The following is a 26,802-nucleotide window of genomic DNA, read 5'->3' on the forward strand; positions in this document are numbered from 1 at the left end:
CCATACTACCAATGCAATTCCAATTAAAATCCCAACGACGTACCTTACAGAAATAGAGCAAGCAATCATGAAATTCATCTGAAAGAATAAGAAACCCAGAATAGCTAAAGCAATCCTTAGCAGGAAGAATCAAACAGGGGGTATCACAGTACCAGAACTTCAACTATACTACAAAGTAATAGTAACAAAAATGGCATGGTATTGGCACCAAAATAGACAGGTAGATCAATGGTACAGAATAGAGGACACGGACACAAACCCAAATAAATACAATTTTCTAATACTAGACAAAGAGGGCAAAAATATGCAATGGAGAAAAGAAAGCCTCTTCAACAAATGGTGCTGGGAAAACTGGAAATCCATATGCAACAGAATGAAACTAAACCCCTATCTCTCACCCTGCACAAAAGTCAACTCACAATGGATCAAGGACCTTGAAATCAGACCAGAGACCCTGCATCCTATAGAAGAAAATGTAGGTCCAAATCTTCACCTTGTTGGCTTAGGATCAGACTTCCTTAACAGGACTCCCATAGCACAGAAATAAAAGCAAGAATCAATAACTGGGATAGATTCAAACTAAATAGCTTTCTCTCAGCAAAGGAAACTATCAGCAATGTGAAGAGAGAGCCTACAGAGTGGGAGAATATCTTTGCCACTCATACTTCAGATAGAGCACTAATTTCCAGAATATATAAAGAACTCAAAAAACTCTACACCAAGAATACAAATAACCCAATCAACAAATGGGCTGATATGAACAGACACTTCACAGAAGAAGATCTACAAGCAATCAACAAACATGAAAAAATGTTCACCATCTTTAGTAATAAGAGAAATGTAAATCAAAACTACACTAAGATTTCATCTCACCCCAATTAGAATGGCGATTATCAAGAATACAAGCAACAATAGGTGTTGGAGAGGATGTGAGGAAAAAGGTACACTTATGCATTGCTGGTGGGGCTGCAAATTAGTGCAGCCACTCTGGAAAGCAGTGTGGAGATTCCTTAGAAAACTTGGAATGGACCTACCATTTGACCCAGCTATCCCACTTCTTGGTCTATACCCAAAGGACTTAAAATCAGCATACTACAGAGATACATCCACATCAATGTTCATAGCTTCTCAATTCACAATAGCCAGACTGTGGAACCAACCTAGATGCCCTTCAATTGATGAATGGATAAAGAAACTGTGGTATATATATACAATGGAATATTACTCAGCTATAAAGAATAATAAAATTATGGTATTTGCAGGCAAATGGATGAAATTGTAGAATATCATGCTAAGTGAGATAAACCAATCTCAAAAATCCAAAAGACGAATGATCTCACTGATAAGCGGATGATGACACATAATAGGGGATTGGAGGGGGCAAGAATGGAGGAAGGAGGGACTGTATACAGGGAAAAGAGAGGTGGGAGAGGTGGGTGGAAGGAAAAAATAATGGAATAAATCAAACACCATTATTCTATGTAAATGTATGAATATGCAAATGGTATGTTGTTACTCCATGTACAAACAGAAACAACATGTGTCCCATTTGTTTACAATAAAAATAAATTAAAAAAAAAAAAAAAAGAAAGCAGTGGTTAAGCAGAAGAGGCGGGGCTGGTGTAGTAAGGTCGTGTGCATGTCCAGGGGATAAGGGACTTGAGAAGGAGGCTGGACGCCAACTGACCTTCCCACTGCCCCTGCTCCCAGAGGCTGGTCTGGGGAGTGAAGGAATTCGGTGTCAGGAGTGGGTGGGCTTCCCTGGCGGGGACCCGCAGAAGGGGAGGAGTTCATCCACAGCCAGGTCCCCCAGGGAGGCCAATCCAAGACGACTGGTGTCTCATCAGAAGTCGCCCCGGGAAGCCAGAGACACATGAAGAGCAGCCCTGTGACCTCGAACCCAGAGACCGGTGTGCTGCACTGTGAGCCAGGAGGCCAGGAGGCAGCCACCTGAAGGAGGAGACGGGAGGAAGGGGCGGGAAGGTAGGAAGGACAAGGACGCGCCTCCCCTCTGCATTCCAGGCTCTGCTGACACCTCGGTTTTGACCCTCCAGCCTTGACAACGGTGAGAACAATTTTCTGTTGTTTTAAACCACCCGTTTGTGGCCCTGTTACGGCGGCCCTTGCGACCCAGGCAGAAGCCGGCTTTGTGTCCTGCACCCACCCACCCACCAGGTCGGCTCCCCTCCTCTCTCGCAGCCTGCCTTTGCTCGGTGCGGTGAACTTGGTCAGTACACTCTGCCCACGGGAGGCTCCGGCATATTCACCCGGGAAGGGGCTGTTCCTGCAGGGCTAGGGCACGGCGGTGTGGCCCTGAGAAAGTCCCCTGATGCCCATTTCCCGCCTCGTCCTAAACTCCACTTGAGGGGAACACAGGACATCACTGGGCTCGGTGTGGGTCCACTGGATGCTACAGTAAAGGTCTTCAGAGACGGGGTCAGGCCTGACCCGGAACTGGAAGGGCTACTGTGGAAAGGGGTGGCTTGCAGTGCTGCCCCTCAGGGTGCTGGGCAGGGGTGTCCCAGGATGCTCCCGACGACCAGGTGAGACCACCTGCCCTTGAGGGCTTTGAAGGGTCCCCGAAGCTTTAATTCCACTCAAGCTACCCCAATGCTCAACAAGGCCCTCCAGCACCAACAAAATGAGACAAACTCAAATCTTCGACATCATGGACCACAGAGCCTTGAGTCCTCCCAGGACGCCCACGAAGTCCAGTAGAAATCAGCCCACAGTGTCCTCAGCGTCTCTTACTCACTGACGTGGCCACAGAGCTCAGTCCTTCCTCAGCTTCTATAAAGGCGCCCCCCACTGAGAGTCGAGAACTGTCCTTCAAGGCTCTGGGCCAGCACCCTGGGCCTTGGCGACTGCGTACCTCCACAGCGCCGCAGGCCCCCCGCCTGCTCGCGGCCCTCCCCACAGGTCGCGTGGCAGAGCCACCCTGGAGGATCTCACAGGCTCCAACAGGTCCTGGGGCTCCACCCACAGCACCACCAGCTGTGTGCATTTTGTCGGACACTCGCCTCCAGAGTGGAATTCAGGTGTGAGCTGAATATGTGTGTTTTGTGCTGCTATTTCTGAAGATAGGAGGAAAAGATCTCCAAGCGGGGGAAACACTAAACACCATTGCTCAGCCACTGGGGCAGGAGCAAGCCCAGCTCCGGGGGAGAATCAGAGTGGACGTGGACGGGCAGGAGGCTGAGGCTCTGAGGACAGAGAGAAGGGCCGCCGGTGCTCCTGAGGCAGGAAGGCTCCAGGGCTCCTGCAGCAAGGAGCTCGGCCACCTTGCGCACCTGTGACTGGCTGCGCCTGTGCAGAGGCTCTGCCGGCTGGCCTTCCCACACGCCACCAGGAACACCTGGCACCAAAGGGTGGTGCCCGGGACCAGAGGCCAGGCAGGGGCCGCACTTCATGACCCCAGGGTGACTCTGACAATCCTCGCTCTGGACATAAAAGAGCCAAAACCAAAGCATGACACTTTCAATATACTTTATTAAAAAGTTTCTTTGTATAAATTTCCTAAACATTTTAAAATTAAAATTAAATCCCACCCCTCACTCAAAATAAAAACAACAACATTAGAGGAATGCCAAAAATATTCCCTATCATGACTTGCTTTTAATTCTTGAATTAAGGCTTTGGTCCCAACAGTGCACACAGGTAGGGGATTCGCTTTCTTCTAACTAGAGCACGTGTTAGAGGGTCGAGAAGAGGAAAATCAGCTCAGAGCCCGAGCCAGGGCACTGGCGGGGAACAGGCTGGATCTGCCTCTGCGTCTACAGTGCAGCTTAACTAAGGGAAGGAAGGAGGCGAAGCGGGAGGCAGCTGTGGCGTGGCTGATGTTCAGGCCTGGGCTGCCTGGCGGGGCAGCTCGGAGCTCCAGGGAAGGTGCACATGTCGCCCGCGGGGACGCGCGGCCCCGCCAGGTTCCAAATGCAGAGTCACTGCCGAGACAAGGAGCGAGGGGTCCACAGACTCGTTTAGCACCATATTGACAGGTCGCAAGGCAGGTTTCCTCCCAGATTTGAGTGTCACTCAAAGCATGAAAACAGCACAGTGCCGGGCATCCCCGGAGCTTCTGCAGAGACGGCTGGAAACACCGCTCCATCTCAGAGGTAAGAGTCGCGCCCGCGCGCTTAGGTGCCGACCACGCCGATGACTCCGGGTTTGGTGAGCACTGAGCATGGGGAGAGAAGAGGAGAGGAAGCCACATCACTGACCAAGGACACTGCACTTACCGGGACGTGACCCCACGGCCTCTGGTGTTCAGCCCTTCGCACTGCCTGTTCAGGGACATCCCTGGTTCCCTGTGACCAGCTGGGCTGGAGCTGGGGCTCTCCGTGCCTCAGAGTCCATGCTCCCCACCTGGACTTTTCAAAAAAACTGACCTCTGCCCACTGGGCACCCGCCCCGGCCCCTGCCGCTGCCTATTCCAAGACCATGCGTTGCCCCTGGTGACGGACATGTTGGACGACCCCAGAATCAGCATTATTATTTATGGGAAGCAAAATAGCTTAAAGAAAAGCATATGGGGGTGTTTATCATTGGTGTTACTTCTAATTCATCATGATGTTATTTTTCTTCATAATCATGTTTGGTGCAATATTTTGAGTAATGGGGACTTGGTAACATTTCTGAAGAGTGGTAAGTAGTTGGCCATGTGTCTCTCTGCTGGTAAAAAACCAAGTATGTTTCCAGAAAAAAATCCTAATTTGAAAAATTGAATTCATGGAGGTTTATTTGTAAAATTTTAGATTGTGCTTATTTTTCCTTATCTGAGGATACGGCTTATCTTTTCCTGTATGTATAATCATCACTGAAATTCAAACACTCCTCAAGGGGAAGCTACTGACCTGGATCTCTCATTTGCAACAGCCAGTCACAAAGACTCGTCACTTACCCGGAGCGCAAACCTTTTCACATTGTTCCTGTGATTCGAAGTTGTTCTCATTTCCACCACAGCCTCCGAACCAGAACCTGGCGCAGTTCTTGGTAGTGGTGTCGAAGTACCACTTGAGCTTGAACTCCCTGCAGGTTCCTATCTCCATGGGCAGCTTACAGATATCTGCAGTGACAGAGAAGAGGCCTTCGTTAGAGAAGAGGACCTCGTTAGAGAAGAGACCTTCGTTAGGGGCCGTGACTCTGAGGCGGGGGCTGCAGTCTGACCAGGACCCTGGGCAGGGGAGACAGGAAAGTTTCCACAAGAAAAAGCCCTTAACCTGACTGAGCCTGTGTCCTCGCTGTCATGGGGACATGGTAATCACTCAACTTTGCAAGGAATAAACAAAATCTTCCCACGATTCGTGACCAACACTCAAATCCCAAACCTTAGCTCTCCTCACTGGAAATGGAAACAAAATGAACTCTTTTCCTCTTCCCAAGCACGAGGCCATTGACTCCCCAATTCCTCTGATGCTAATTCCTCAGAGAAGAAACCAAATTTTAAAATCATGTGGAGCTTTCCATTTCTTGGGGGAAAAAAGTAGCATTTAAATTCTGTCAGAATATAGTCCACAAATAAAACTGCTCACTTGGCTGCAAGCCAAGTAGACTGCAAATTAAAGATAAGATGGAAATGAAAAACCTGCATGAGTGTGTTTGTGTGTGTGCTCACATGTGTGCAGCTGAGCTCCTGCAAGACCCACAAATTAAACAAGCTCAAAGAACGACCACTGAGGCAAAATCCACCACATAACCATGCCCCACAGCAAAGCTCTCTGGAAGACCGAGAAGCATTCTTTTTCCTGTTAAGGAAGTCTGTGTTTTAAATGCACGCTGATGCAGCCCAGCTGCAGAGTTAAGCTGAGGTCCCTCCATGCCTGGAGCTCAGGCACAGAAAGACTTCTGTTTACAGAGTTTCCTGGCAAACTCCAGAAGGAGATTCACGGATGTCAACGGTTATCTGAAAGTTTGAAAAATGTAAACCTCCTTTCTGCAGAACTCCCTGGGGCGATGAGCTGCGTGTTTGTGTGAGTAGCTCACAGGCCTGAATCTTCCAGCTCTGCCCAGGAAGGGCTGCCATCCCACTGTCCTTGATCCCCAGCTAGGCACAGCTGCCGGCTTGGGGACGGGGTGGGCATCTTCAGTGGCGACCAGCCCAAAAGAAGAAAGGAAAACCCAAGTCTTCAGGTTCACAAGCGAATCTTGGGTCAGCCACAACATGGCCGACTCCAAGCTACACAGGACTCAGAATTGTCTCAGACGACCCTGGCTGCTGAGGGGTGGCCGTCACCCACACAGGAAGGCTGCCCGGCTCTGCTGCCACACCTCCCTGGTGCAGAACTTTTCAGAGGTCGGGAGATCAGGGGCCACACCAAGCGCCCCTGAAGGCCCAAGGAAGCCAGAATAAAATGACGAGGATTTACAGAAACAATATTCTTCCTCTCAAATGTGCCGGTTTCGGAGGAGCAAGGCCTGGCCTTCAGGGCTGCTGTGCAGGGAGCTGAGCCCGGCAAGACTGCAGCGACGTGACTCCTCGCTCTGGGGGCTGCCCTGGGTCTCTGGCATGCCCCAGTAGCCCACATCGATTCACAAATTTAAGCAAAGGAAGAAGGGAAGACAGCCCAATACCCTCGGGGTTCATGTTGCCAAGCCCGGCAACCGAGAAAGTCACGTTCTGAAGCAGAGATCGACAGAGCACCTTGAAGACTGTAGCTTCTCTTTAACCAAGGAGAGCAAATATTCACACATGTTCATCTGAACTTGTGAGGGTTAGTCCTTTAAATCATTATTAATGTAAAGTCAGATTTTCCCTGTTACGTGTTTTGTGCTAATCAATGATATATATCCATAGTGGAACTTGGCTAACCAAATCCTGTGTTTCATCAGGTCTAAGAAAGCTTGATTTTATAATGCAGGGCTGTTTTACGTTCCCAGGCACAACCTGTGGTCAACGGTAAGTCACACTTCAGTTCCAGAATGTCACAATGGGGGGAAAATGTGCACCTTAGAATCAATAAAATAAGTAAAAGACGGGTGGCATAAGATGATAGCCCCTCCAGAGCTGTACGGGGGGCCCAGTGACATCTGCTTGAACAAAGTGTGATCAGTTCACAGATTGCCAGTAATAAAGAACAAGTCATAAAGCATTTGGTTAATTATTTGGGCGAGTTTCTGTGTTGAAAACTTTTCTTCAACTCATATGGGTAAGCCAACAATGTCGGATTCCTTTGGTAACATTGCATAATGTAAACTCTCTGACTTCGATTTCGTTTAGACGCCTCAGAGAGTCTTGGCTTTGGTAATATCTGAATTTCTATCCAAGGCCTCTTTCCCCAAAATGAGACCGGGAGGGGAGAGATGGTTACAAACCTTAAAACCAAGTGACAAGCACATGATACTGTCAGCCATCGCTGTGACAAATCCTGTGGCTCAGTGCCTGGTGTGAACGCTCAAGGCTCACTTAGACTGTGACAGCCTGTGAGAGGTTGTCCCATCACCACTAGCAAAGGCCATAGTTGCAGGCATTATGTGCCCAGGAAAGTGGCAGGGGTGTGATTCTTTAGGTGCTGAAGAAAGCAAAAGGTGGAGTGGGATTTTTTATGTTGGGGGAGGAAGGGGGTAATTTTGCTTTTTTTGAAAAAAAAAATGCAAGCTTTGCTGGGCATGTGTGTACACGCCTGGAATTCCAGCAACTTGGGAGACTGAGGCAAAAGGATCGAAAATTCAAAGCCAGTGTGAACAACTTAGTAAGAACCTGTCTCAAAATAAAAAATAAAAAGAGCTGGGGATGTGGCTCAGCCGTGGAACACACCAGATCCAATCCCCAGTACTGCAAAGAAAATTCTAACCATTTCAAACAGAATCATGTTGCACTGCAAAACCTAGGATCCCGAATGGCAGGCGACAGGGCTGTACTCCTGCCAGTGGACCAACCCTCGACTCCAGCCAGGGTCTTACGGTTGGGGTCTTGCAAGCTCCTGTTGCCCTGTATGTCAAACAGGGCCAGGCCCTGTTATGAGGGGCCAAAGAGTCCCCTAGCCACTCTCTCCAACATTACGAGCCATTGTCAATTCTTGATAAACTGCAGCTCAGTGTGGAGTGTGTGCTTAGCCTGGACTCAGTACCACCATCAAAGGAAAATTAAGATTCTCCTAAAATGTGGAATTCAAAACAGGAAAACGTTAGTACATGCAATCGAAAGCTCAGGCACCCCTGCTGGCCACCTCCTTCCCCTGAAGTAGATGCCCAGGGCCAGGGCCTCTCATCTCATTGTGTTCTGGCCCACAAGTTCCTAAACAGACTCAGGCACAGGTCCAAAATGGTAAACTGCAACAAAAACGCAGGTCCTCGGGGTGGAATCTTTGTATTCTTGGAAGTAAAGAAGCAGGGATCAGTTGCTAAATTTTCACACTGAGAAAGAGACATATCTTTGTCAATCTAAACCGAGTTTATAATGAATTAATGCTACATAAAAGAAATTAAAATGCATGCATGTCTGTTTGGAAAACCTGGTTTTTTAAAACTCAATTTTGCCTGAGTTGTCTAGGAAATACATCTTGGAGAAATAATGCACATCATGATGATTGATAATCGGAGACCAAGTGTGCCTGCGACTGTAGAATGTGATTACTGCATTTTTAAAGTCATTTAATAAGGAGTCATTAGTTGGCACTCTACCCTCCAACTCTAAAATATGTAAATATCCTTCAAGTGTTTTACTCTGGTTGAAGAAAGGGTCTAAGAGGGAAGGGGAAGAGGCGGGGAAGAGGGGACATGAGCATTCATCTCTGTAATTCTAGTTAGCCCTTTGTGGCTATTGCTGCCCATTTTGAATTTTAACAATCTGAAGTAAATATTCAATTACTTTATTTCGAACAGAGCTCCCAGGAATGGCTCACACGCGGAGACACGCCCCACGTTCATGGCCTTCTTCCCACAGAGCGTTGTTCCACCGCTGAGAAGGCTGAGGGGATCAACCATGCAGGGCCTCACTCTTAAGAAAGGCAAGGAGCCTGCACCACCAGGCTGCCTGAATGGCTGAGTGGGAACGTCACACCAGGCCCATGCACAACGCACGTGACGCAGTCAGAGAACCTGGGCCCACCTGGACTTGAGCGAGGGCCCCCACCAGTGTCCAGGATCCAGCTGCGGCAGACGCCCCTAGCCGGAGGGAAACAGGCTGCCGGCTCAAAACCTGTCCTCTCTCTTGCACAAGGGGAGGAATCCTGTTAGGAGACTGGATGGAAAAACACTCCCCTAGTTCAGACCTTGCAGCTCCACGTGAAAAACAAGCAGCCCCACCAGATGCGAGTTTCAGGGTTATGTTGTGCACGGCACTCAGCTTTGTTTATCTATCCTTATCCTTCTGGACCAGAAACATCCCAATCTTGCTGTCTCGTGGTTACTCCAAGTCATTTTCTCTCAATGAAGCAAGAATTTGCTAGAAATTTTACAACCTCCACTACCAGGGACGGAGTCAGCCCACGGGTGGGGCAGAGAGGGTGCTTGAGCCAGCGGAGCCTCAGAGGGCACACGGGGTCTGTCGGCTGGTGTCTTTGAGGAAAATCTGACATATTCTTTGCAGCTTCCCTTTGAGGTCAACCCTCTTGTCTGGGTGGTCTTTGTGGGGCTCAGAGACTAGAGCTGCGGGACAGGGGCCAGAGGCTCCGTGACAGTCCTTTGACATCAGACTCCGAAAACTGCTTATGAACAGAAATCAACACTTGAGTTTTCTTCTCACTCTACCTACATCAAATGTGCCTACTTCTAGTTTCTTAGCTTGAGTTGAAAATCATGGCATTAAAACCTTTTGTCCAGTCTTTTTATAGGATCTTAAGAAGTTAAGATTTTATTACCCGATCTCCCAGGTTTATTTCCATAAGTTTATATTGAGGAGAGAATGTCCAGTTTTCTATCAGTCTTTCCACTGGGAAGGTGAAAGAAGTTCAAAGACACGTGACCAGTCTCGCAGACCAACTGCTAAACTCGTCTTTAAGGGCAATTATAATTCAACAGTATTCAGTTCTATCAGTAGGTGAGTTACCAGCCCTTACTAAACACGTGTGTGTAACAGCCGCAATTCCTGTGCCAACTTGGTGACCTTCCTCCTGGATGCTTGGCGTCTCTGGGCTGTGCCCTGTGTGGGACTGTGAACGTGCCCATATGTATAGACACAGGAAGGTCCACCGTGGAAGAAAGTCCCCTGGCAGGATGCCTGCCCTCCCCAGCAGCCCCAAAGAGGGGCACAGAGTTACAAAGTGCTCAGAACCATCTCGTTCAATTTAAACAGATGAAATGGGATGCGTCCCCTACAGAGCATGAGGTAGAGAAGTAAGAAACTTAGAGTGGAAAGAGTCAAATGAGGAATATGTACAAGATGGTTCAGAATAATAAAGTGCCACTGCTTCTGCCAGGGCATATCAAACCTATGCCACCTGCTGACTTATCACACAGCCTTGGCTGCTCCTAAATCTAGCACAGCACAAAACCAGCCACAAACACCCTCCATCAGAATTCATCACAGAAATGCCCACCGCGACCGGAGACGCTCCTCCTCCTGACAGGTCGCTTCAGCAAAAACGATTGAATTGTCCCCATATTTAACAGAAACTTACACTTTTGGGTTGGTAAAAAATATTGGACCTATATCCCCATGGAATTTTGATTTTTTTCTGTTAGCACCAGATCTTTTGCTGCACACACTTGAGCAAAACCTATCAACCTCCTCAGTGATCATTTCTCAAGGACAAGGCAGGACCAAAGCACCATATAAGGGAGTATGTCTCTCGAGTCCACTGCCCACAAGCAAAAGCCAGCAACAGCTGTGTGTCCCAGGGTCATGGCTGCCCAGTCACTAATGAATGTAAGCTGGGCACACTGGGCACAGGCACTTAGAGAGTGGGACAGCAGACCAAGCCAGGCTGTGTGCTCAGGGACCCAGGACCAGAGCATCCCCTGGGTCACATCCAAGCCTGTGCATTTCACCGCTCCGATCTGGACTGTCCCGTTCTCTCCTGAGCAATTTCTCACTGGGGTGAATCACTGAGGGGAAAAGCCCACTCTTCACACCACCGTAGACCACAATCAACTCTAGTCTCAAAACGAGGCTCAGAGGAAGTGACTCATGCATGTGTGGATTCTGCCTGGAGCCTCCAAAGCAACTCCCATCCAATTTCCTCTGCAAGTCTGGTGACAGGCAAGGTACAGGGCCATTGGCAGCTGGAAACGTGCAGACTGACACCATCTGGGCCTCTCAGAGCCAACTTGGAACTGCCCCCAGAGAAGTCATGGGAACGAGACCCGGGAGCGGAGCTAGAGTCAAGACCTCAAAAACTCTAAAATCCTTGGAAGAATATGCTCTGCATGCCACCAGAGGACCTCGTTTTTGTAACTTACCTGTCTCAGTAAGAGCCAAGGGTTCTGCGTTCACCATTAGGTTGATGGTTGAACTGGAAGCTGACCTTGCTGGTTGTGGAGGTGGAGGTGGAACCTGAGCTTTCTCTGGGAAAGAAAAATGTGCACAAACAATAGGCAAATCAGAAACCAAGCACCGAGAAATCCAGCAACCCACCAGACGGGCGTTCATGGTTAACGTCTTAGTTCAGGGTGGGCCACTGAGACTGGGATTCGGATGCTGGGGTCTGTAGGTGACACAGGTGAACAAGCAAGTGGAGGAATCCCTCTCACCTCCCACTACCCCTTCCCCTGCATCAAGAGAACAACGCCAGGGTGGCGGGTCTCTGACTCCCGGGGCACTGGGCCTGACCACCAACTGCCGAGGGGAATCCCTCCCCGCACGCAGTACGATTCCCCCATCTGGATCACACTGGATGGAAGAGAAGAGGTGCCTCACCCACCCACCTCCCTGGAACAGTGGGGGTCAAGGGGAAGGGGAGGGGATCCAGAGGAACTCAGAGAAGAAGAGAGAGAAGGGCCCCTGGGTGACGGCTGGAAAGGCAAGTTCCAGTGATGGGCAGGAGCTGACCCAGCGCGAGCTTGGGGCCAGGGAGGCAGAGGCTGCTGGCCGGGCCGCACCAGCCAGGACAGCCTGCAGCCCTGCGAGCCCGCCTGCACAGTCTCTGCACTGCTCCCCCAGGAGCTGGTGACGGCTGCTGCTTTCCATCCACCCCAGGTGGGTCAGCAGACCCCCCGCCAGGCCCTGGCCCCTGTGCTACCTCAGCAGCTGCACTCAGGCACAAAGGACCTGGTTTCCTCCGTAGAGCAGCCCAGGACCCAGGAGCCAGAGCACATTCCACATGGAACCCACCTTACATCAGGTTGCTCCATAAAGTCAGGGTGCAACCAGAGCACCGTGGATTATCATCTGAGTTTTTAAATTTTGCTGGTACTTCAGGATAGACTCAAACCTAATTGCTCCCTTCATGTCCCAGCTGGTATCCCGTTAAGAAAGCAGGTTCTGGCTGCTCTTAAAGCCACCTGTACTCACTTGTACTGAAGCTTCCTTGGTAGATGGCTCTGACCTGAGAACGCAGGTAGCAGACCACCACCACGTGGTAGGTCTGCCCGGCCAGCAGGCCCCCAATGACGCGGTCGGTGCCTGTGAGGTTCTGCCTCAGAACCAGGGACCGGTCGTGGGCCGAGGTGACAGTGAGGTCATAAAAATAAGAACTAGGGGGCTCGGGCTTCTCCCAGCGGAGTTTGGCACTGTTCTCGGTGATCTCAGACACCTGGACTTCTCGGGTCGCCTTAGCTGAAAGACAGACCAGAGCAGAGCATGGAGGTAAAGCATGCAGCCTGTAGGACGAGGCGCGGAGGACGCCTGCAGCCACCAGTCAACGCGGCTGATCTGAAAGTTGAACTACTTTCTTCTTCAAGCTCCTGAAAACACTGTCACGCTCAGCATGCGTGAAACGTGAAATTCATTAATCAAGAGCAACTAAAATCTCGTACCTCCCCAGCGAGGTGTATGACCTCCTTTTGAAACTCTCTGTAGTTAAGGAGATACTTTGAAAATGCAAGGTCTGGGGAGCTCATAGGAAGATCTCCACACAAAGTGAGCCTCACCATTTCAAATAGACAAAGTCAAGAATTCTAGGGACATTCTGTTACGGGGACATCTGCTTCCTCTCTGCCCATGAACTGGAAGCAACTCCCATCTTTTCATGAGGGCGTACATTCTGCCTCACGCTCCTCTACAGCTGTGACTTTCTGTGGCGTCTTGTGGAAAGTCTTAGAGGAAGATAGCAACACACACGCGGTGCCATGAACCCAGCTCCCTCTCGTATCTGTCAGACACGCGTCTTTCCTATGGTCAGTAGGGTCTTGCGGGTCAGTCTGTGGGCAAGGCAGATCACCCAGATCATCATCAATACCTAATATTGCCCCAGTACACAGCCTGAGGTCCTATTCTGTGACCATATGCCTTACAGCAGGGACAAAGTTCATGATCACCAAGAGCCACATCCTGACTGCGTCATGAACAGGCTTGGAAGGGCGTGCTCTTGGCGGGGTCTGTGAGGGTGTAGAAGATGGCGCCCTAACTGGGGCTTCTTACCCACGGGTTTGGCAGCAGCTGGCCTGGTGGCTGCTGGCTTGGCCTGGGGCCTGGGAGCCTCAGGCTTGGTGGCTGCTGGCTTTGCAGCAGCGGCAGGGGGTCTCATAGCTGCAGGCTTTGCCGCCACTGGCTTCGCCACTACTGCAGGTCTGGCCGTGGCTGGCTTCGTGGCCACAGGCTTGGCAGCAGCTGGCTTGGCGGGGGCCGGTCTTGCAGCGGCTGGCTTAGCGGGTGGCAAGTTTACAATAGTTGCTGCTTTCGTTGTGGTGGTCACTGGAGTTGTTGTGGTCACTGGCTTCATTGTGGTCACTGGTTTGGATGTTGGACTTGAAGTAACATTATTTGGAATGTTTCTGTTAAAACAAGTTAAATATTACCTTTGCTTATACTTTGCATGTTATCTACATAGACGAAGACATTAACCCAAGGAGCTATGTGAAATTTGCTGTTTTAGCAAAATGCATTCGGTATAGATTCGGTATAGTACTGCACATGTTAAAAGTTTCTTATTTTTAGCTGGGCATGGTGGCACATGCTGTAATCCCAGCAGCTTGGGAGGCTGAAGCAGAAGGATCATGAGTTCAAAACCAGACTCAGCAAAAGTGAGGTGCTAAGCAAAACAGTGAGACCCTGTCTCTAAATAAAATACAAAATACGGCTGGGGGTGTGACTCAGTGGCCTAGTGCCCCTGTGTTCAAGCCCTATACCCCCCAAAAAAATGTTTCTTATTTTTAGAATTTGTGCCACTAAAAAAAGATATCAAATGATATATGAAAATAGAATCATTAAAAACAAAACTTACAAAAAAAATTTCAGAAAAAACAAAACTTACATTGTACTATAAGAACATCTGACATCTTATTTTAATTTATTTTTAAAAGGCAGAAACAAGATAGGAGAGAATAAATGATATTAACAATGTTCTAACTACAACACTTAACAAACTGAAATAGTCATTAAAAATTAAATGAAATCAGTAATTAGGTGTTTTCACTGGAAGAAAGTGTCCATTCATCAAAACGCCGCGTTAAACTGGAAAGTTATGAAGTCAGCATATACTCTTTTGCTCTTATGGCTTATTGTTGGCTGAAAATGTGTGTATCTTTTCTTTGTGTCAATTTTTGTGTATGTGTGCAAAAAAATAACTGTTACAACATCAAACAATACAGTAGCACAGATCCATGCCTCGTTCTTGCTTTTAGATGAAAGTTCAGTTATTTTGTAGATATATAATGCTACAAGTCATTTGCAGGGTATTTTTAAGCTGAGATCATTAAGCTTCAAATACTAACTTACTTTGTTCATTCAGTTTTCCTAGAGATTAGACAACTGAGTCAACTTTAGAGAACATTCCAGAGAAATAATGGGGCCCACTCAAGGCTGGAAGAGTAGAGCCTGTGAACCTGGATCACACTGGGCCAGCCTCGCAGCGCCCGGGAGGGTGGTAGCTGACTTGGCTGTGACTTTCAGCTTACTAGGCTGGGAACCACTCCCTCTGAGGACGGGGGCAGGAGTTGAAGGACTTACAAGGTGATAGAGAAGGGTCTGCAACAGAAAGAGGCGGCTCTCCCGCACCCCAGGTCAGCTGGAAAAACTAGACACTCATTTTCCAAGGATGGCTTGAATTCACATCTCATCTGGCGCAACGAAGCTCCATGCCCCCTCTACATGTGACACGCTGTGGCATTCTCTTAAGAAGCACAACTAGCTGACTCCCTCCATGAGCTCGGCTTCTGCAGCCATGTCCCCCTCTGCCCCACCTGGTCTTCTCACGGGGCCACACCCTCCTCCTCTCTGTTCCTAGAGTGGGCACCAGAATGGAGCAGGGCACGGGCCACAGCGTAGGTCCATGGGCAGCAGCACCACATGGTCCTCCTGTGTCCCAGCTCTCCTTCGTGGAAGGAAGAGCACACCTCCCAGTGTGACCACCACCGCATGCTATGGCAGCACTAATCATTATAAGACTTGGGGCTCAATTTCTTTTGTTTCCAATTCTGATGAAATCCTGTCACACCAGATATGGTAGACTGTTTGGACATAAGGCCTCAAATATTTACCTGCTCTGTGTCCATGCCTTGAACGTGACATGCTCAGTCTAGTTTTCTACCCTTAAATCTAGACTGGCTTTTGGAAATGGCGTTTGGCTAATAGAATGTGGTAGAAGTCACCAGTGCACCGAGTCTCTTAGGTTTCAAGAGAACTTGCACACTGCCACCTTCTTTCATTGGAACCTGCCTAGTCACCTTGTGAACAAGCAGGCTAGCTTGCTGGAGTATGAGGGGTCACATGGAACAGAGATTAACCATCCCAGTGGAGACCCTTCTAGACCTGCCAGTCCATGGGTACAAATGGCTGACCACAGCAACAAGGGAGTCCAGTAGAGCCCAGAAGAACCACCCAGCTGAGCCCAGTCAGAATTGTAAATGAAATAAATAATTGTTGCTATAAGCCATTCCACTGAGTTTGGGGTAGTTTGTTATGCAGCAAAAGCTAACCAATACAACAGATTCTTTGAGAACATCCTACATTACCCTTGGGAAGTCACACTATCTGAATTTCAGTGTCCTCCTCCATAAAGTTAGGGGTTGGTTGGAGGATCTCTGCATTTTTTCTATAGTACTACAAGTTTTGTGAAAATAATTATAATCACTTACACTTGTTTATGACCAAACTTCACAGCATTTGCTGGTTGGTCCCCTTGGAACCAATCACACTGTTTCCTGATATCAGGGGACAAGTAAAAGGCACTTTCACCTAGAGAAAAACAAGGAAAAAAAAATTTGAACTGCACATGAATCACATGGAAATTAAAATCAATCTGACATGACTAAACATAATGTTTAGTCAGTCATAAGTACTTATTGAATTAATTAGTTCTTCCAGACAAGCTAAGTCCAGTGATTTTTTTTTTTTTGTACCCAATTCTTATGAAATCATTAAGGACAATGGTACTTGAGTCATACCACATCTTAGGCCAGTATGTTCTATTTGATATTTGAGTGATTAGGGTAAAGATGGTGTTCACTCAATGTAAGGAAGACAGGAACAGAAGAAAAGTCAAGGGGAGGGCTTAACAAGTTCTGAACTCTGAACATCAAATTATACTCCAATTACAGTTCATATTTTCTCCAGGCTTTGTTAGGTAGCACCTTTGTTTCTAACCTTCTGAAGACAGGAACAGTGATCCCTGGGTGAAGCTGTGGCTTACCTTTGCTTCACATTTTCCCCTGTGTGTTTTAGGGAATATGCCTTCACAAACATTTCCCTTGGACCATAAATATTCAGTGTGGCCATGTGGGCTCAAACTTCATACATCTACCCACTGGTTTGATACACAGCCTCTGCTTATTTGACTGTGCACTGTACCAGACCCACAAAAAAATGACCATGGTCCAGATAATAGACAGTCTACGTATAGCATCCAGGTTCACCAGGAGCGGGCCTTGGGAGAAGGAGCACCCACAGTGACCTGGGGCAGATGGGGATGAGTTTTGATGCATTTGCTAAGAAGCTGGGGGAACATTCTAGGGAGGGAGATCCCCACTGGCAAAGACCCAGAGGAAGCAAGCATGGGTTTGGTGGTTGATCCCAGATCAATGCCACCACAGGAGGCACTTCTTCAAGGCACCAGCATATTAGAGCATGCAAAATGCATGTCTACTTGGCCCACGTGCCCACCCAGCAAAACTTTGGAACACCAACAGCACCTATGGCAAGGAGGTCCCCAGTCAAATTTAGGGTAAGAAATGAGTGGAGGACCAGGACTGTTGTCAGTGTGTCCCCTGCTGACCCTGGCTCCCATGAGCTTTCCTAGCATATGACAGGTATCACTTATACTTGGTGAGCAAATGGGCAAGTGTGTGTCAGTTCACTGGCATCTCTCCTGTGACTCCCTCCCCGCACCATCCCCTTCCCCTGTGGCCTGGACTGTGGGGCCAGCACAGAGCACAGACGGACCCACACTAGGTACACAGGACTCACTGCTGACAAAGGATGGCAACAGCCTCCCGAAACGCATCAAAGGCTCCTCGTTGAGCTCAGTCGACTTGTCCACTAGTTTGAAAAAGACGTCATTGGGCTCGCTGGCGAAGCTATACACCTCCTTGACGTTCACCTTCCTGCCGATGCCCAGGACCACGAAGAAGTAGCCCTTGCACTTGGCCTGCAGGATGGCTCTCTGGGCCTCCTCCAGCTGCGGCTGCTGCATCCCGCCCGTCAGCATCAGCACCAGGATTTTCAGGTCCCGGGGGTTGGGGGCACTTTCAAAGACGTTCTCTATGGTGTACTCGATGGCACTGCCCAAGGCCTGGGTTCCCTGCAGCTGGGTCATGCCCCTGCTCAGGAAGTCCAGCAGCTTCTCCTTGGAGCCGTAGTCCGTCAGGGAGAATTCCACCCGCGCAGGCGGCACGCTGGCATTGCTCAGGGACTCGAAGGGGGCTTGCTGCACGACGGCCACCCTGGCAAAGTGCTGCGAGGCCTTGGGGTCTGGGCTCAGGTCCAGCTGCCTGACCAGGTACCCGATGTACTTCTTCATCTCGTTGAACTGGAACAGAGTGGTGGCCTCCGAGCTGTCCAGGACGAAAGCCAGGTCGATGTCCACATCGCTGCCTGCCGCTCTCCTGTCCCTGAAGGCTGGTCTCCAGCTGCCGAGTCCACAGGACGGGTCGATGTTGCAGACGTCTAGAAAGAGACATGGCAGCCCTCGACTCGGGCCCCTCTGCTGGGTAGCGAGAACTGCCACCTGAGCCAGCAGCCTATCTACATCTCGCCGCTTGATCGTGGCCAGATATCAGCTCTCGCCCTCTAAAACTCACGCAAGAACAGATCAATAAGCACCCCTCTGTAGTCACGGTACCCACATTTGAAAAGAAAAGGAAACGTGGCCTCCATTCTCTGCCACTCTCTGAGGAAATATGTCCTAAAAGGTCACTTGAGCCAAACATTTTAAAGCTAGATTTTAAGGCTAGAAATGGAATGGGGCCACCTCCTTTGTTACCTAGAAAACTAACTGTCTCCCTCTGGAAGAGAAGCTGGTGGGGAGGTCCTGAAGTACGGAGACGGCTCGGCAGCATCTACACCGCTCTCCGCAAGCCCCGTGGGGGTCCTCACTTAACTCCAGCTCTTCGGATAACTTAGTGTCTCACTTGAATGGCCCCCTCTAGTCGCTGTCTTGAACCGCAGTTGTGTAGATTTCCCCCCTGGAGAAGCGCCTTACCCAAGCAAACATGGCAAGTGAGGACATTCTTCAGGAAGTCTGTGAGGTCCCTCCTGGCAGGCAGGACAAGGGCATGGCCCACCGCCGTGTTGTTGATCTGGTGTAAACAAAAGGAAATGCCTGGTAAGGGAGCATCAGTGACAAGGACGATTGAACACATAGGAACAAACCCAAGTCGCTCAGACCCTCCCCACCCAGGCGGGGCGGTGGAGCAGTGCTGTCCAGGAGGAAGGCCCGGGCTCGTTCACCTCCTGCTCCGCACTCTCCACTGGACCTCATGAAAATTTTTAGCCTCTTTGGGGTTCTGTTTCTCCAGTTGTAAAATAGGATTAATAGTGCCTGCCCAATGGGGTTATTTGGTGGATTAAATTAGATAATGTAAGTCAAGTGCCTGGTGTGTCCTCTAGCAAATACCGGGGATTTAAATAATGGGTTACTTTTAGCAATAGCGGCAGTTGGCAAATGTGAGCATCATCCGGTCTCCACCCTTTGAGGCTTAGATAATGACCAAGCCAGTAGGAAATCACTCCCAGAAGGGTGGCTGGCATGCAAGCCATCACTACTCGTCGACTTCAGTGAGACAGTGAAGAATGAATGAAGGAATCCCGCCTTCCTCTCTCAGAAACCATGCTGCTAACAATCGCATGTGCTTCGGGTCACTCAGCCCACATAATGGAGGAGGAATCAAACGGGTCCCTCACAAGAGCACAGGTCAAAACTGGACTCCCAAGCCCAGTGGCCTGTGCTCAAACTGGCCCGCACAGTCTAGCAGGATTAAACACTGAGGGACGGTGGCAATGACCGCGCTGTCTCTTGCTGATATTTGCAGAAGTAAACAGAATACCATGTTGAAGGAAACGCTGGAGAGCAGCAGCCAGCCTCCCTCACAGCAGAGACCTAAGGCCCCGTGAGGGCAAGCGGCACGTCCCCGTGGCTTTAAGCCGGCAGGGGATGGAAACCAAGACCAAGGCCTCCTGACTCCAGGCAGGGCTCCTGCCTCGTACCCCTCGTCCACATGTCTTGGACAGTGCCAGCAGAGATGGCCCTGGATACACACCAATTCATCAGTTACAGCCACTAGACGTTATGTGTCAACTGAGAAGGCACAGGTGCCGGAGGCTGAGGGAAGGTAGGCGTGGCGGTGCACCTCGGTGCTTCCAGGTCCCCGTCAGGAAGGGAACGGCCACACCAGCCCCTTGGGAGGCAGAGGGAATCCACCAACACGGACACCTGGACTCAGCAACGAGACTAACAGCCTCACTCACAGGTCAGGGCCTGGCAGACTGTAGGGAGGGACTGGAAGGGACGTTGACAGGCACTTCTCCAGCGCCAGAGCCACAGGCCACAGGACAACTCCAAGAGAGAGGGACTCAGCGTGGCCCCACCAGGACACGAGTCCCCCAGGAGAGCGGGTCGTGCTGAGAAGCTCCCCAGGGACGGGAGGAGAGGGGAGCCCAACCTGCAAGGCGTTGACGAGCTGCCGGTCCTCCTGGCTCGTGAGGAACAGGGGTGTGATGCCCGCATCCGAGAGCTTGAGCACAGCCTCCCGGAGCTGCGGGGAGGCTCTGGTGGGCTTGTTGCTGAAGAAAATGGCCACCTTCCTCATCAGGAACCCGCTCCGCACACGCTTAAACGTGTTTCTGGCCACAAAGGACATGGCTGTCTCCAGGCTCTGCTGCTTGGAGGTCAGCGGCACCTGGAGGTTCCTGATGCTCTCCAGGAGGACAGACTTCTTCTTGGAGTCGGCAAACCTGATCTCTGTGGTCACCTCGCTGTTGTAGGTGACCACGGCCACGCGGGCCCCCCTCGGGCAGTTGCTCTCAGCAATAGTCAAGCCGTCCACCACCTTCAGAAGGACATCTCGCATCCGGCTGAAGGTGTCCTGGGTGACCCCCTCAGAGGTGTCCAAGGCAAAGGCAAGCTCCGTCGGGAAGACGGGGCATTCCAGGGGCCCTGTGGAGAGCGGCGGGTTTGGGAACACAGTACTCACTGGGAAGGGTCTTCCTTTCCTCAGAAGAAAGTGGAACCGCCGCAGTCAACTTACCATAGCAGCAAGCTACAAAGGAAAGAGAAGAAATGGTGAAGGACAGGCCTACCCCAGAGGACTCCCAACACAAGGGTACAGGGCGTCGGGCCACAGGAAGCACACTTACGGCATTTGTCTTTGATGCTTTGGACAAGGGCACATTGCTTTAAAAGAAAACGGAAGAGCATGTGAGGAGAGCGGGGGCAAGGCCGGCTGGACAAGGGTTTGCTCTGGACGCATGCAACTTACGTCAATGGAGTCGCCTCGGTTGCCTTTGTGACCCTGTAACACCAAGGGAGGACACGCTGAGAGGCACAGCTGGCTGAGGATGTGGCATTCAAAAGAACAGCCTCTGGCTCATGTCAACACCACGGGGAGCAAGGGGGGACCCCGGAGAGCCCTGGCCACTCCAGCCCCTCTCTCTAAAGTGACGATGGCAGAAGAGAGCAGACTCAGGACGGGAGTGCGTCCTGGGGAGGCAGCCTGGCTTGCGGAGCAGCTGCGCACCTCATCCTGGGCCTGTCGCCCATCGACAGTACCACATCTGATCCCACCTCTCCCGAGAGGAGAGCTTTCACTCAGAAGCCGGGCTGAGGAGTCGCCCAGTGCCCCAGGCCCTCCAAGTCCACAGCATCTCATCTCAGCTGGACTCTCCCCGAACCCTGACTCTCAGGACCTGCTCAGGGGACCTCAGCAGCTCATCCCAACCCAACACCTTGCCACCCCATGGCCACCAGTCCCTTCAGTTTCCGTCTTTCCCTACAGGACCTCCACTTAGAGGCAGCCATCAAACCCACCAACCCGCCCGCTTCCCCTTCCTTTGTCCCTCCGGGAGTCACTTTTGCAACCCCCAAGTCACCTTTTCCATTCAGCTTTGAACCTCATCAATTTCAATGCAGGAACAAAGTGAAATGAGGACACAAAGATGTTATTAATAAAGAGTCCTCCTGGCTCCTGGTGGAAGCGTGACCAGTGGGTTTTCAGCCACACATCTGTAGCTCCCATGGGGATTTGATGGATGAGGACGTGATCTCGACCAGGACCAGACATGGTCAGACCACTTCCACGGGTGCAAGCAGGACGCACTGAATTTGCCCCCCATTCTCCCCTCACAAGCCTATGTCAGGAAATCACAGAGGCGCAATGACAACGTTCCCTAGGCTGTGGAACAGCCCAGGAGACGCTTGCTGATGTTTCACAGTGCTGGGGACCAAGCCAGGGTGTGCACACCAAGCACAGGCCATGCCATGGAGCCACACCCAGCTCCCAGGAAACAGATGTTTTAAGTTTCCTGTTACCCCCAAAATCAAACGTTCTCTCCTGTATTGTGCTATCAGAAGGGCAGGAGTTTTTAAGAAATAACGAAGCCCAGCCCATTCTTGTGAGGAAAGCAGATGAGGGAGTCTCCAGGGACCTGTGCAAAGCCCCCAGCCCTGCCCGCCCCCAGGGGAGCTGGATGGGTACTTACAGATGGTCCCGGGTAGCCAGGGTCTCCCTTCTGTCCGACTGCCCCTGGAGGTCCTGAATTTCCCTAGAGGGGGCAGAACAGACCCTGCTCATTCCCAGCTCCTGTGGTTGGATGGAGAAAGTGATCTACCCAACATCCGGCACCACCAAGTCCCCCACTCAAGGGAGTGCAAATGGCCACAAGTCAAGTGCAGCACAAGTGACCTGGACCCACTGATGGCATCCGTGTCCCCTGGCAGGTTCGAGTAAGACAGAGGCCTGCCCACCCACCAGCCAGAGCATTAGCTAGAATGCCCAAGAGAATTGGTAACTGCAGATGAATTACAGGATTACTCAGCGTGGACAACTGATCCGATGTTTCAGACCCCACCTTGAGTAGAAAATGACTTGACCACATTCACAGGGTAATCATGATTATGCTTGACCGCATTGCAGGCAGCCATGTTCACCTACATCTAGACCACAGTTTACTAACTCAGACTTCGTGCATCTTAGGAGGGCAAGCCAACACCCGCTGAAGAGGGAAATCCAGAGCTGAGAGCAGCTAACGGGAGAGGAGGCTCATCAACCAGGGCCACGGAGCCTGCGGCCCTCCCTGGAGCCCTGGAAAGCAGCCTGGACACCTCAGTGAGCCCTGCTGCCCCACTGTCTGGGGCAAATGTGAATGCCAAAGTCACCCAACGTGAGCCCCCCTCACACCACACTGGGGGGACTGGGAACTGGGCACCTTGAGGCAAACTGGGGGAAGGGCTCTGAGGACATGCCCCGCTGGGCAGGACGGGCGAAGAGGAAGGCCGAAGACCACAGCCAGAGCAGGGCCAGGAGACGCTGGTCCAGGGCGTAGGGTCGCTTTTTGCCCCATGGTGGCACTGGCCTGGTGGCACTGGCCAGCTCAAGTGCAGGGTGTTTTCTCAGTCTCGGCAGCTAATGCTGCTGCGCACGCTCATTCCCACCTGCGGCTGCGGCGCAGGCCAGCTTACCCTTCGGCCTCTGATGCCTTTGGGTCCCGGTGTTCCGTCTACCCCGGGTTCACCAGGGACTCCCTGGAAGAGAACCAAGAAGTGGTACATCAAGCTCTGGAGAAGGTCCAGTTGGAGGGCCTGGAGGCACCGGACCACACTCTCTGGGGCAGCCAAGTGGTTAAGGGACCCACTTCTCCAGGCTGCCAGTGTACCTGTGGATTTGCAGACAGCCCAGGTTTACTGAATCAACAATGATCACATCACATAAGCCACCACGTTTTACAACTTCTGATGTTCTCTGCACTCTCACCCCATGAAACCTCATGAGCTGTACTGTCACCTCCATTTGCTACAAGAGGGAGTTCCTTAGAGAGGGTGGCTCTTCCCCACCCTCTCTGACTAAAGCCGAGGTGCCCTGCTTTTCAGTTCATGGGCACACCAGACTCCCACAAACCCAGAGGTGAGCTTCCACTCGCAGGGAGGATCTACCTTTGGTCCTGGGTACCCAGGGAATCCTCTTTCTCCCTGTAAAAGACAAATAAGTGACTCAATATTGGGCACCAAGTTAAAATCAACTGAAATAAATTGATCTTGAAAGAAAAAAAAAGTTTGTCGAATCATCAAAACATAATCTATCTCTAAAATACAATAAGATTTAAAGAAAGGGTTCTCCAAAAACACGAGACATCGGAAGCTGTCCTTGGAACCTCCTGGCAACAGGGACTCTTCCAGAAGCCCGTAGGACGTACTTTTTTGCCTCTGCGTCCTTCACTGCCAACTCCGTCTCGCCCGTCATCTCCCTGGAAGGGAAGAGAACACCACTGCAGGTCCCCGTGGGCAGGACACAGCCACCCGGGTGTCCCGCTGCTGTACTGAGCAGGCGGTCCTTGGGGACCCAAAATGTCTCCAGGCCAGGAGCAGGAGCAGGAACGCTTTCCGCCTCCCCGCCCTGCAGTGCATAAACAAGGCCATGTCCAGAGGCGGAGGGCGCAAAGGACCCCTTAGCCACGCGGGGCAGGGGGACTGCCAACATGGAGAACTGTGAGCGTTCCGAGCGGGCGGCATGCCCTGGACAACTGCGACCTGCAAATGCGAAGCCCTGTGGCTGCAGAGCAGCCAGGGAACCCCACATTCGCGAGGAATCTTGAGGCCACCTCACCACTATCAACCAGGAGTCTTCGAGGCTACTTCAAAACAGGGACACTGAGCCCAACTCTCGGGCCCTCTTGGTCTTCTGGGCCCAGAGCCCACTCCCCTCCCTGAGCCCCTCCCCTTCCTCCCAAGCACCCTCTCCAGATGGGCCTCCTCCCCGTGCCCTCAGGTCTGTCCCCAGCCCTCTGCTGGGACATTCAGAATGGGCACCGTCAATTACTTCAAAAGCATCAGAAGAGCTTATGAAATCTGCATCAATATCTAAAACAAATTGGAAAACCAACACTTTGATAATTTACAATTTTAAGTAGACACCAACAGCTGAAGAGCAGGCACCCCAATGTCTGGAAGCAGACTTAGGGGGAGGCTACTGTCAGCAATTTGAACAGATTTTAAAGTCTGATTTTTCCCTCTCCTTTTGAGATTAAAAGTAATAGAAATGGGTTTAAAAAAAAAAAAAAAAAAACTTCAGTTAGCTGAAGACAAGAAACCCAAGAAAAACATTTTAAAACTTAGGGCTTATAACAGTCTAATGAACATGGCCCATACAGAGTTTTCAGGTATAGTGACTCATTTTAGGAAAAATTCCCGCTGAATTGTAGGTTTCTTTTTCCTACATAGAAATATACACTGCAAAATCATTATTAGTAATTGGAAAGCTTTTAGATAACCTTTTCAAAAATGAGTTATAGAAATAATTTCTATTCCTAGAATGTCTCATTCAAAAGAAAGGATCTCCATCTGGATGGAGACCTTTTCAAATCCAATTCCATGAGAACCCAAGGACCTTAACTTCTCTGAAGAAAAGCTCCGTCAGGCCAAGTGTGTGGGATCTAAAACCGCTTCGGGCTTCAGTAACCACCACCTTCACCAAATAGGGAAGCTGCCCACACTCCCTCCCGCGCCAATTAAATAAGACATTTTGAAACGTATTGGCTGTTTATAAGCAGCAGATTCCAATATTTTCAATCGTATCCCCAGTGATACAAAAAGTGATGCACACTGGCCTCCGTGGGAACCCAGGGCCCAACTTCCCATACCTGCCAGCAGAGTCAGCGGGCAGCTGAGCGCCCGGGGCCTTACCGTCTCCCCACGGGGGCCGCGGTTCCCCACTCCTCCCTTTGGCCCTGGCTCTCCAGGCTCACCCTAGACAGAAGCAAGAGGGGACAGCACGGTGAGGCTGGGGTGCTCTGGGGATGTCCCTGGAGGGCTGCTGCAAGCTCGGGCCTCTGTGAGATCACTTTGCATTGCAAGGAGCCCGGCACAGAAGACAAACCCCAAGTGTCCTCACGGATGTGTGGAAGCCATGAGGACAACTGATCCCACAGAGGGAAAGAGTGAAGCAGAGGCTCAGAGGGTGCAGGGAAGAGAGAGGCTGAGGAACAGGAGCCACAGCAGTCAGAAAGGGGAGGAAGTCCTGGTGCAGCACAGCGCGGGGCTGAGTAGCTTTCAACCACGTATTGTACATCTCCAAAAAAACTGGAAGAGGTGAGTTCAAAGGTTCCCGGCATGAGGAAATGTCAATCACCCTGATGTGATGACTGTGCATGGTGTGCCTGCATCAAAATATCTCACTGAGCCCCATAAATAACTACAGTTATTTTGTGTCAATCTAAAAATAGCAAATACAGTATTCTTTAAACTGCAACATTGGTATGTCAAGTACTGAGAAAGAAATCAGGAGGGATGGTGCTTGTTCTCCCAGGGCACGGGAACAGGCCTCTGGGGAAGAAAGAGTCGTTTTTCCCAAAGCTGACAGGAGCAGGTGCTCAGCCTTCGTGTCACAAGCCTGTGGTCATCCCAAGCCACTGGAGCCCAGGTTTTGTATGACCTCGTGGGGCAAAGAGTTGCTGCATGTGCTCTGCCCGGATTTAAAACCCCTGGGTCCCTTGTAGCTTTGCAACCGCACAAAGCTGTGCCCAGCTGCTCCGTGAAAGTCAAGCAAGAACAGACCAGATCATCCACCAGCAAGTGGCGGGTCTGATCAGGAGAAGGCAGCCCGCTGACTGGGGTGAGGAGCCCGGTGGTCTGCTGGTGAGGCGCACCCACAGGGCAACTGTCGGGGGACCCACCAGCAGGGAGGGGAAGAGAGTTGGGACTAAGCAGACAGAATGACAAGTGAGGCGAGGGGACATGTGCCTCGGCCCAAGCTCCGCCTTTCTCCAGACAAACCTTTCTTCCCAGGGGACCGGTTCTGCCACGTTCTCCAGGAGGCCCAGCGGCACCTCCGCTCCCCTGTAGCACAAGGAAAGGGGTGTGTCACCCGGTGCCAACCGTCCAGCCCACGCGCCTCGGAATCCCAGCTCTCCCTTGGTGGAGTGAGCGCAGGGCAGGTGACCTGCGCTGCCTGTGACGCACAAGCACTCCATGTTCGAATGCCGACGAGCTTGAGAAGCTCGTGCCAGTTCAATGCCAGCATTACCTCCAGAGCCCGCCTCCAGGAGCCGCTGCCCCCACAGCTAACTAACCTGCCATGCGAGCTTCCCAACAAGCCCCTGACTTTACGTGACTGGGTCCTACACCCCAC

At 50.9% G+C, this 26,802-nt stretch overlaps 1 protein-coding gene across 1 annotated transcript in view; it reads right to left on the reverse strand.

Annotated features, from left to right (window-relative positions):
- Positions 1 to 3,469: 3,469 nt before the first annotated feature.
- Col6a3 (collagen type VI alpha 3 chain) overlaps positions 3,470 to 26,802 on the reverse strand; it is an 80,813-nt gene continuing 57,480 nt past the window's right edge. Inside the window, 18 exon segments of the mRNA XM_047544329.1 lie at positions 3,470 to 4,174; positions 4,898 to 5,062; positions 11,335 to 11,439; positions 12,386 to 12,649; positions 13,454 to 13,806; positions 16,108 to 16,207; positions 17,435 to 18,133; positions 18,669 to 18,765; positions 20,128 to 20,621; positions 20,713 to 20,724; positions 20,822 to 20,858; positions 20,944 to 20,976; positions 22,163 to 22,225; positions 23,142 to 23,204; positions 23,613 to 23,648; positions 23,873 to 23,923; positions 25,359 to 25,421; positions 26,448 to 26,510. Of these exon segments, the coding sequence (XP_047400285.1) occupies positions 4,134 to 4,174; positions 4,898 to 5,062; positions 11,335 to 11,439; positions 12,386 to 12,649; positions 13,454 to 13,806; positions 16,108 to 16,207; positions 17,435 to 18,133; positions 18,669 to 18,765; positions 20,128 to 20,621; positions 20,713 to 20,724; positions 20,822 to 20,858; positions 20,944 to 20,976; positions 22,163 to 22,225; positions 23,142 to 23,204; positions 23,613 to 23,648; positions 23,873 to 23,923; positions 25,359 to 25,421; positions 26,448 to 26,510 (2,739 nt within the window). The 3' untranslated portion in view covers positions 3,470 to 4,133.

The sequence above is a fragment of the Sciurus carolinensis genome, chromosome 3, assembly GCF_902686445.1.
Source record: "Sciurus carolinensis chromosome 3, mSciCar1.2, whole genome shotgun sequence".
NCBI classification, from domain to species: domain Eukaryota; kingdom Metazoa; phylum Chordata; class Mammalia; order Rodentia; family Sciuridae; genus Sciurus; species Sciurus carolinensis.